The 11,370-nt window shown below is 44.2% G+C and overlaps 1 protein-coding gene across 1 annotated transcript; it reads right to left on the bottom strand.

Annotated features, from left to right (window-relative positions):
- Nucleotides 1-297: 297 nt before the first annotated feature.
- On the bottom strand, nt 298-10,384 carry LOC130473230 (vomeronasal type-2 receptor 26-like). Its single transcript, XM_056844760.1, has 6 exons — nt 10,167-10,384; nt 7,411-7,702; nt 5,250-6,062; nt 3,607-3,834; nt 1,942-2,068; nt 298-1,220 (listed from the first exon to the last, which is right to left on the bottom strand). Exons 1-6 carry the CDS (start codon nt 10,382-10,384, stop codon nt 298-300), a joined length of 2,601 nt encoding a protein of 866 aa, XP_056700738.1.
- Between the last annotated feature and the right edge of the window lie 986 nt (nt 10,385-11,370).

Here is an 11,370-nt window from a genome sequence, read left to right on the forward strand (position 1 = left end):
TGGAGCTTTCCACCGCCAGAAGAATACCCATGAATACACATGAACACATGAAGTTGCCTTATCCTGAATCTGTCCATTGGTCCATCAGGGTCAGTATTACTTACTCAGACTGGCAACACATTTCCATGGTCTGAGGCACAGGTCTTTCCCATCGTCTAGGACCTGATCCCTTAAACTGGGGATTGAACCTGTGACATTCAACATTGCATGCAGATGCTCTACCACTGAGCCACACCTCCCCTCAAAATATCAGGGTCTCATATTTGTAGATGTAAATTCACTTCTGCATTCACATGCTCATCCACTCCCTTTAAAGAAGCTATTATGTTTCATCATTAGGTGTTCCTTTGTATTCAGATAAGGCCTCAGTATAATAATGTAGCATTTGGGAAGGAAGATGCAGCCCAGTAAGCCCAAACTAGAGGCCAAGATGGAGAAGACCTGCACAGCCACCATGTATTTCCCCTTGGTGCTCAGGTAGGTGGGCACAAAGGACACCCAAACACTGCAGAACACCAACATGCTGAAGGTAATCAACTTGGCTTCATTGAACGCCCCAGGCAGCTTCCTGGCCAGAAAGGCCACCATGAAGGAGACTGCAGCCAGAAACCCCATGTAGCTGAGGGCAGCATAAAACATGGCGACAGACCCTTCGTTACATTGCAGGATGATCTGTCCATGCTGGGAGTGCATGTCAGCCTCTGGGAAGGGGGGAGAGATGCCCAGCCAGAGAGTGCAGATGGCCACTTGAATACTGGAACAGGAAAAGACAATGGAGTTGGCCAAGCTCTTCCCCAGCCATTTCCTCATCCTGCTCCCTGGCTGTGAGGCCATGAAGGCCACCACCACAGTGACAGTCTTGGCTAACACAGAGGAGACGGCAATGGAGAAGATGATGCTGAAGACAGTTTGTCGGAGAAGGCAGGTCACCTTCCCGGGCTGACCAATGAAGAGAAAAGAGGAGAGAAATGAAAGCAGGAGGGAGATGAGGAGAACATAGGAGAGGTCCCGATTGTTGGCTTTGACAATTGGAGTTTCTAAGTATTTAGTGAAGATTCCCAAAACAAAACTTGTGATTAGAGTGAAGGAAAGAGTAAAGAAATTTAGGATGATCCCCAAAGGTTCTTCATAGGACAGGAAGGTTATGCGCTTGGGGACACATTGATCTCGGATCTGGTTTGGATGCTGATCTTCTGGACATTTATCGCAATGACTTGCATCTGAAAAAAACATATTAATTTCAGTATTATTGCATCTGCTTTACAGCCATTAATTGACAATATGTATCTGGAAGTTCATGCTTACATACTTGGAAAGCAGGAGACGTTGGAGAGGAGAAAGAGGTCAGGCAGTAACAGCATGTAATAGGGATGGAGTTGGGCCACTTTCAGAGTAAGATTGCACTCCTTCATTGAGGAGGGTGCTGAGCTTAATCCTTAGCATCACCAGCCAAAACCATCTCAGACCTCTGGTAGAGCCCTCAGATTCTGGCCAATGAATGCCCAGCAAATTGTGGAAAGTTCTGGCCAATGGATTCAAAAGTCTCACTTGGCATAAGGCTCTTTGTACGTGGTCCTGACTGCAGTGGAATGACTGGTCAGGTGAGCCAAAGAGGAGGAAGAAGAAGAGTTGGTTTTTATATGCCGATTTTCTCTATTTTTTAAGGAGAATCAAACCGGCTTAGAATCTCCTTCCCTTCCTTTCCCCACAACAGACACCTTGTTAGGTAGGTGAGGCTGAGAGAGCTCTAAGAGACTCTGACTAGCCCAAGGTTACCCAGCTTGCTTCATGTGGAGGAGTGGGGAAACCAACCCGATTCTCCAGATTCGAGTCCACTGCTCCTAACCACTACACCATGCTGGCTGGAGAAGCTGAGGCTGTTAGGAGGCATCATTTTTGTCCCTCCCCCTCCCTCATATGGGGCTGTCATATATGACCAACCTTCCCAAGTGGAGACTGTCCCTTCCGCACATGGAAGACAATCATAGCAGCAGAGAGGCTCTCCTTCCTTAACCGCCTTGGCGTATCCAGGTGGACAGCTCTTGGTGCACCTAGAACGAGGCAGGGTCTAAGCATAAAGAAAATGAATGTCAAGGAAAATGCTTTGTTATGTGTGTGAGCTCTACAGAAAGGAGTTATCTGGTTGGACATGATTCAACAGGACCACCAGTATAGTATGTACAACTCTATTGTCGATTCACAGTATCATGGCAGAGACACTCCTTTCCTGCATGTGCTCTGGCTGTTGTGCAGTAACAGGGAAAAGGGTGGAGGCCTGATCAGAAAGGCCTGAAGGGCAAGATGCCAGAGACATTAGAAGTAGTGGCTTCAAATGTTCACATAAGGAGCCTGTGCGGAGGGATTTGAGATGGTGTTGTAACATGGTTGGGAGAACCTGACCCCTTGTAGGGGAAGAAATCCTGGCAAAGTGCTGGGAGATGGGTCTGGACCTGCACGATATGCTTGCATGCTCCTCAGAAGGGCTGGGGCACTGGCCAGGGATGACCGACTGCCAGCCTGCTCCAAGAAGAACGGTGATCAACAGAAGGAAAAAGAGCCAGATGAAATAGATCCCTTTTGAGCTAAGATGCTATAGGACAACTCAGGGAAGCATCCAGGCAAAGATCAAAGTCTAACAAGGATGTGCAAGGGAAGGCTGACTGCACCATCCTGACAATCACCACAAATAAGACCTGCTGTTGACCACCCTCCCAATATGTATTCCATCATGCTTTGCCCTGCCATTCTTATTCCTTGGGTTATTAGATGGTACACGTTGACAGAAAAAATCTCAATATTTGAGCAAATTTGAAACAGAACAAGAGCAAGTTAAAGTATGCATGATTAAATGGATGGAAAATTTTAAGAGAGAGATAACAATGCAGCAATGGGAGAGACTATGGACCAAGTCAATTAAATTTACTGCCAGTAACAATTTGCGAAAAAACTGGTATTAACAATTCTTCAGATGGTATATCACACCAATGGACATTAAAAAGATAGCTAAAACATATGATTGCCGCTGCTGGAAATGTAAAGATAAAGACATAACTTACTTTCATTTGTGGTGGACTTATAGATAAATGTGGTGGACTTCTAGATAAAGATAAATTTAAAGTATAAACATAGACTTAGTAATATTTAAGTAACTATCATAACAATAGAACAATGTTCATGTAAACTGACTCCTGAAGTAAGTGCAAAATGTATGAATGGAAGTGTATGTATGTGTTTGTTTGTTATCTTTTCTTTTGAAAATGTCAATAGAATATCTTTTTTCAAAAAGAAAGAATCTCAATATTGTATCACATGTAGGAACTGACATCTGATTGTGTATGTTTGTGTGTCTAACATGCCGTAAAGTCGCAGGTGACTCACGGCAACCCAGTAGGATTTTCAAGCCAAGAGGCTAACAGAGGGGGTTTTCCATTGCCTTCCTCTGCATAACAACCCAGGTATACCTTAGTATTCAATCCGAGTACTAATCAGGGCCGACCATGCTTAGCTTCTGAGATCTGATGAGGCTAGTCTGGGCCCATCCAAATGAGAGCGACAATTGATTGCAGCTATTAATGTCAATGAAATGAAAACCATTTTCTTCCCCACCTCATTAAACCATCTGGGCCACACAATGGCATCCTGATCGATGGTGAACGTGATCTCTGCTGATGTTTGTCTCTCTACTCTGCCAACGTTAATTCGAACAATCGACCGATTGGGTTTCACCATCCAGTTCACAATATCAAAGTTGACGGCCACGTCTCCATTCTTGTCAAAAGAGACTCCTTCCATGGAATGATTAAAAAACTGGAAGTTTCTGAGGAAAGGATGAAGCTAGAATTACATAGAAAACACCAGCATTTAGAAGCACAGGAAGCCGTATTGGATATTTTAGCCTTCCTCATTAAGAACATAAGAAAGGCCCTGCTGGATCAGACCAAGGCCCATCAAGTCCAGCAGTCTGTTCACACAGTGGCCAACCAGGTGCCTCTAGGAAGTCCACAAACAAGATGAGTGCAGCAGCACCATCCTGCCTGTGTTCCACCGCACCCAAAATAATAGGCATGCTCCTCTGATACTAGAGAGAATAGGTATGCAACATGACTAGTATCCATTCTAACTAACAGCCATGAATACCCCTCTCCTCCATGAATGTCCACTCCCCTCTTAAAGCCCTCCAAGCTGGCAGCCATCACCACATCCTGGGGCAGGGAGTTCCACAATTTAACTATGCGTTGTGTGAAAAAATACTTCCTTTTATCTGTTTTGAATCTCTCACCCTCCAGCTTTAGCAGATGACCCCGTGTTCTAGTATTATGGGAGAGGGAGAAAAACTTCTCCCTGTCCACTCTCTCCAAACCATGCATAATTTGATAAATCTCTATCATGTCTCCCCTCAGCCGCCTTCTTTCCAAGCTAAACAGCCCTAAGCGTCTTAACCGCTCCCCATAGGACAGTTGCTCTAGTCCCCTAATCATTTTGGTCGCTCTTTTCTGCACCTTCTCAAGCTCTGTAATATCCTTTTTTAGGTGTGGTGACCAGAACTGTACACAGTATTCCAAGTGTGGTCTCACCATAGATTTGTACAAGGGCAGTATGAGCCTTGTTCAGAGCCTCCCATCTCCTGTGATCCTGGGCCAGTTTTTGGGGCCTCCAGAATCACAGTGGCCTACAGCATGTGGGATGGGAGGACCACTTTGAATTGTGTCTGTAAGAAAAATCTGCTGGAAGTAGTCATAGCACTATTTGTCCTGGCATAAGTAAATGTGGTTGGGAGGGAAGTTATGTGACTCTGGTGACAATGTAGAACACATATTGTTCCACAGCCTCCATTATACCCTATATGGATGAGTTGCTATCCTTATGCCTAAAGCACTTGGGTATGGCCTCTGTGCCTTCTTCTAAGGGTACTACCATTTTGATTACCATCTCTAATCCTTGCAAACAAAGTGGACACATGTGCAGACATGCCTATGTACTTGTTTATATGAAATATTCCTTGAATCCTAAGATGCTTAGGTCAGGAGCTGCTACCTCTGTATGTTCCCTGCACACCTACAATTCCAATGCACCTCATCCAGTGGAGGGTGAGTCTCAGGGCATTCCTCAGGCTAAGCTGCATCAGGATCATCTGTGCCTTGGTAATGTGCTAAATTTCATTTTGCCTCTATATGTAAAATCTTCTCAGAATATGAATATGTAATTGAACAATTGACAGAAAGTCTCAGAGACCACAAGAGATGAAATACCTGCCATGGCCTCAACTTCTGAAGTCTAAGCCAGCCTCTGCTTGACCTCCGATTAGATCTGGACAAGTAGGCCGCATTCAAGGCACGTGCCACCACCTGGATCGAGTAGTAAATGCTGTAGCTGTCTTGAGACAGGATACTTTCTAGCTCATCCTGGGATGGTGGCTCCCATTCCTCTTTCTCTCTGCATCTTTTCCCACCTTTCACAGACAACCCATGATTTGAATATGAACAACGAAATGCTCCCTTCCCAATTTTATTGACAGTCAAAAGAAAGGAATTCCAATTGTCATATTTGGTCTTTGTGTTTGCATGGATCAAAAAGGAAAAAGAACCATGGATGTGCTGGAGATCAAAATATTTGAAAAAGCACCTCAAGCTGAGGTCATGCAAGACTACTGTGATCCAAACTTTCCCCATAATGGATTTTTTTGTTCTTTCAGTATATTTGATCATCAATCCCAGCATAATCATGGCGTGGTAGTCCCCATAGTAAACAACTACATTAGACTTTTTTTGCATGAAAAATGAAGACTTCTGGAAACTTAACATCTTGCGTTCGTCATTCAATTCTGGAATGCTTTCCATGAAGGCAATGCAAATCCCACTCGTGATGATCAGAGGGGTCAAAGTCCTCAGGAATTGTTCTCCTTTGTCACTGTCTGGAGCAAGGAGACCGATCCATGTCCACCTGAAATGCAGCAGCATCTTCACAATCCCCATGAAATAGGAGTCATACTTTCGATCCAAGCGGTAGAAAAAAGGCACCTGAGTTTCATCTCTGAGCACATGATTAACAAAACCATAGCTGATCTACCAGGGAAAGGAAGAGACTGGTGTTGTTCTTGTAGTGAGGACAAAACTGACATTTTTGTTAATATACAATCATTAATAATTATCAAAATGTTCACCATTGTGATGTAAATGTGGACGTAGGCTCTGTCTCAGAGGCACATTACGGTTCCTGTGAAGTGTGTGTCTGTGGGGAGGTGGGTGGGATTAGGCTACCTTATATCTCAAAAGTTAAAGGGGTTGACTTGCGGACACTGTTGGAAGGGAGTGAAACCTAATCCACCTTCCCACTCGATCAGTCATAAAAGGCAGGACATGTTCATGGAGGAAAGGGGTATTCATGGCTACTAGTTGAAATGGATACTAGTCATGATGCATACCTATTCTCTCCAGGATAAGAGGAACATGCCGAATATATTAGGTGCTGTGGAACGCAAGCAGGATGGTGCTGCTGCAGTCGACTCGTCTTGTTTGGGGGCTTCCTAGAGGCACCTGGTTGGCCACCGTGTGAACAGACTGCTGGACTTGATGGGCCTTGGTCTTATCCAGCAGGGCCTTTGTTATGTTCTTATGTTGAGATATGCAGATAGCACCACATTACTGGCAGAAAACAGTGAAGACTTGAAATGACTACTGGCCCTCCCTCTCATCATCTGCCTAAGGTCATAGAATCAGCACTGCTGACAGATAGCCATCTAATCTCTGCTTAAAAACCTCCAGGGAAGGAGCCCTTACCACCTCCCGAGGAAGCCTGTTCCACTGAGGAACTGCTCTAACTGTCAGAAAATTCTTCCTAATGTCTAGGCGGAAACTCTTTTGATTTAATTTTAACCCACTGGTTCTGGTCCAACCTTCTGGGGCAACAGAAAACAACTCGGCACCATCCTCTATATGACAGCCCTTCAAGTACTTGAAGATGGATATCATATCCCCTCCCAGTCTTCTCCTCTTAATTAATCCTGGAAATCTCTTTGATTAATCCTGGAAATAACCGACCCCACCCCCCCAGTGATATCTGGTCAAAGACGTTTTACAGGTGCTTGAAACGATGCGAGACTCATGACTTAACGCAGTTTGAGCAACATAACAAGAGGCCCACTGCTCTGACCCAGCAGGGCTCTCATTATGTACTTATGTTCATACTGTGGTATATAGTGATTTTTGCGTGATCTTAAAATCCTTAAAAAATTTTGAGCAGAGATCCCGGGGTGGGTGGGAATGTACAGGTACACCAGAGGAAGAAAAGCCTTGCTCAAATCATGTTCAGCTCCATTCAAAATCATTTTCTGTCTCTAGAATCTCTCTGTGGTACTAAATACCTCTCTGGAGTGGAATTAGACTCAGCCCACACATTCCTTTCAATTCATACCTGAGGTATTTTGTAGATGCTAACAATGGTTGAAATCTGGTGGGAGGTTACAGAATCACCCCCCTCAAGAACAGCCAAGATATTATTTTGTCTTCCACACCTGTAGTTTGGAACATGCATCTGTCCACCTGAGAGCAGGTCTACCACTCCATCATAAGTCATTCTTGCATTGGAATAGCTCTCATAGATGTTGTACCCCAGAGTGATGTTGGGTAGGAGCCTGGGTTGTTTACTGACTTTCTCAATAGCAAACATGAAGGGCAGAAGGTCTGAATACATCAGCTCCTGTATGCTGCAACATAATATATATAGTTACATTTAATCTGGTGTTCAGTGTTGACGTGCTTAAAACATGCTTCTTTCACATTAAGGGCCTTTGCAGGGCCTTTACTTACTCTGCCTATGAGTAAGTAAAATAAGAAATAGATTTAACAATGGTTGCAACTTGTGAGGTTTTCTGATTATAGACAGTTTAGTCTTTCTTTGTATCAGTGTTGGAACATAGCAATGTACTTAATTTTTTTTTTGCTTTCAAGTAACAGCTGATTTAGGATTTACAGCTGAGGGTTTTTAAGGCAAGGGGTGTTCAGAGGTGGTTTGTCACGCCCCTGGTATTCCTTGGAGGTCTCCCATCCAAATACCGGCCAGGGCCGACCCTGCTTAGCTTCTGAGATTTGACGAGATCAGGCTAGCCTGGGGCTATCTACATCATGTTGGCAGCGTACTACACTGGGCCATATCCAGAGTGCAGCCAACGCATGCACACCTCATCTGGAGCACTGATTTATACCTCCAAAGGTGGTTGTTTTTTTAGGTACTAAATTTTATATCTGTGACACTGAGGCTTTTATTTTGAAAAATGAGAGCATATTTCTCATTAAACAGCAAAAATGTTTCATTAAAAATGGAGGATTGGAAGTTGGTGCCTTCTAAAAATAAAGGCGCCACAAACTCCATTCATCTGATTTGCTCAGCCCTGCCTGCCCTATATCCCTCTAGCTCTTTCACTCTTTGTTATGGTCAAATTATCATGAGAACAAAACTCCCTTCATCTGCTAAGACAGGCCAGGTACTTCAAGGAGGCTAGAGACAGTCTGAGGAAGAGCTGTTATATTTTAGGAAGCTGCTCATTGTATGCAGACAAACGTTTTGCAAAACAGTATTCAGCTAGAAGGTCACATAAAGCAAAATACACACACACAAAAAAGTGCCTAGCAACTGGATGGAATAAGTTTCCATTTGTAATGAAAAAACCTTGATTTTCCATCTGTTTTAAACCCCACGGGGAAACGAGACAGTCCCACCAAGCAAAGAAGGTTGGTTATTGCCCTGACCCTCAATAATCTACTGTGGCTCTCACTTCCATCTTCAGCCGTACAAGAGACAGTTGAGGAGGTACTGAATAAGGGGTCTGGAGACAGATCAAACATCCCTGGGACCTCCAGGGGGCCAGTTGCTAAATCTTAGCACAGGAGTTCCAGTTTGCAATAATAATGGGGAGGGGCCATGGCTTAGTGTTAGAGCATCAGGTCCCAGATTCAGTCCCCGTTTTCTCTAGTTTAAAGGGTAGTAGTTGGTATGAAAGACTTATGCCTGAGACCCTGGATGGACTAGAGGTCTTATTCAGTGTAAGGCAGCTTTATATGTTCATATGAAAATATTATTTCAAACACCCATGGATCTCTGCAGAATAGGAAAGGCTTCCTTTCTGTAAGAGAACAGTGGGAAATATTTTCAGTGATTATTACCTGAGCGTGCTGAAGGCTCTCCTCTGCCTACTTGACACTATATTCCTTGGATATTTATTTATATATGTATTGCACCAGTCCATCCTCCACTGGCTTCTATCCATGGATCTATCACACTTTTCATCCAGGGATCCCAGAGGGCATACTTTGCAGTCTCCCTCTGAGCTCTGTTTGCTGGGGGCCAACCATAAGGGGAGGCTTTGCTATTAGGTCTTCCAGAGCTTACGGTCAGGCATTGAGGGACACAAAAGGTGGAACCAGAGAAACCATTGGTATGATCCAACAGCACTCTTCTCCTTCGGTTCTTACGGTCCACCATTTAGTCCTAACAACAAGCCTGTCAAGGTTGAAATGAGAACAAAGAGGCTGGCTGAGATCTCCCTTGGATTTGACCATGGGTCTCTTCTGAAGTAAAGATGTTAGGAAATTGTCTGGGACAGTTTCTCTCCTTTAACGATAAACTATGCATAAAATGATGTTTCTTTTTTTATAAAGGGCATGGTTGCTCTTGTGATTGACTGGGAAGTTCTATGGGGAAAAGAGGAAATGCAGCACTCGTATTTCACATGAACACACATGAACACATGAAGCTGCCTTATACTGAATCAGACCCTGTTCCATCAAAGTCAGTCTTGTCTACTCAGACCGGCAGCGATCTAGATGATCCTAAAGAATGATCTAACCCACAAACAAAGGCTTTTGGTCCTCAACAGGCTGTCACACTTTACAATGGAGAAGGAGCTCACCAGTTGCAGCAGGTTTAGCAACAGGTTCGGCATGTGGGGTGGCTCACTGTTCATAAGACAATATGGAAACATAAGAACTCTGCTGAATCTGAGCAAATGTTCATCAATTCCAGTATTGTTTCTCACAGTGGCCAATCAGACAAACGATGGACACGTTTTTTCCAGACTGGATCCGAGAAAACAGGAACCGTCCACGGTAAAAAGAGCATGAAAGCAGAATCAGATTGAGTAGCATTAAATCCATCAACACATCATTACTTACGCAGTAAATTCAGTCGAGGGAGGCTTGGAGTAAACATGTGGCTTAAGCAAAGCCTTTGCTGCTGAAGTGATGCCATTGATGGCCAAGTCACCCAACCTGAAATAATTCAGTGGGCTTTTTTGATCACTGATCAAAGTGAAGGGGCACTTTGCCTTCCAAACCTTGCAGAAGAGATGGGGCAGCAGCCCAGAGACCAGCAGCTGCAGCAGCAGGGTCATCTTAGGCGTGCCTGCTAAAGAAGTTCCCAAATTCATCAAACTAGAAGAAGCCCAAACCTTCTTACTACACCCAGCAGTGCCGAGTCTGCACTTATACCAAGGGAACCCAGTGCTGGATTCTGATGCAAGTGGATGATACTGAATAACATGACAGCACAGCTCCCTCCGCCCCGCCCAGCCGAGCTGCCCCAAATCTCAGCCCAGGTCCTCAGGAGATACTTATGCGCCCTCTGTTTCAAACAATGTTCAAGAAATTACCATGTGTTATTCTTGATTCTGATGTTTATACAATTATTTTCAAAGGTGATGTTAGGAAAGGGCTCTGGTGTCGGTAAGAAGAGCGAATTACCATGATTTTCATGATTGTCAGGGCAAGGGCCACCTCTGCAGCATCCTTGTGTACTGGTATACCGAAGGTCTCCAGGTGATGAAGTGTGGGCTGAGACATCAAGAACGGGTGTGATGTCTAACTTGTGATGAGGCTGCAAGAACATCTTCTAGGACGTTTATGAAGGTCTATGAGACACTTCCTTTATTGACTCAATAAAGGAAGCCACAGCCTTCAATTTGCAAGATCTGAGCAAGGCTGTCAAAGTCAGGACATTTTGTAGGACTTTCACTCATAGGGTCGCCATGAGTCGGAAGCGACTTGACATCACTTAACACACACACACATGAGATACTTATCTCACCTGTGTGATCCCTCTCAATGTAGAGTTATTTCTCTGACTAGATTTAATGTTTTGCCATCTGCACTACTTGAAGGCAGATTTCGGGAAACCCCTCTGTCTGCCAGGCTTTGCCCCTTTGACAACAATTGTATTGGAATAGTCGCTCATGTCTTATTTTATTGTAGTTTCTATACAGAATCTCACAATGAATTATTAAGCCCCCTGTTGATTGATAGACAGAATGTCCCAGATTCTTTTAATGTCCCCTATTTATTGGGCCCCTTGCCCATCTTCTGGTCCATTCTTGAACCATTT

The sequence above is a fragment of the Euleptes europaea genome, chromosome 1 (assembly GCF_029931775.1).
Source record: "Euleptes europaea isolate rEulEur1 chromosome 1, rEulEur1.hap1, whole genome shotgun sequence".
NCBI lineage: Eukaryota > Metazoa > Chordata > Lepidosauria > Squamata > Sphaerodactylidae > Euleptes > Euleptes europaea.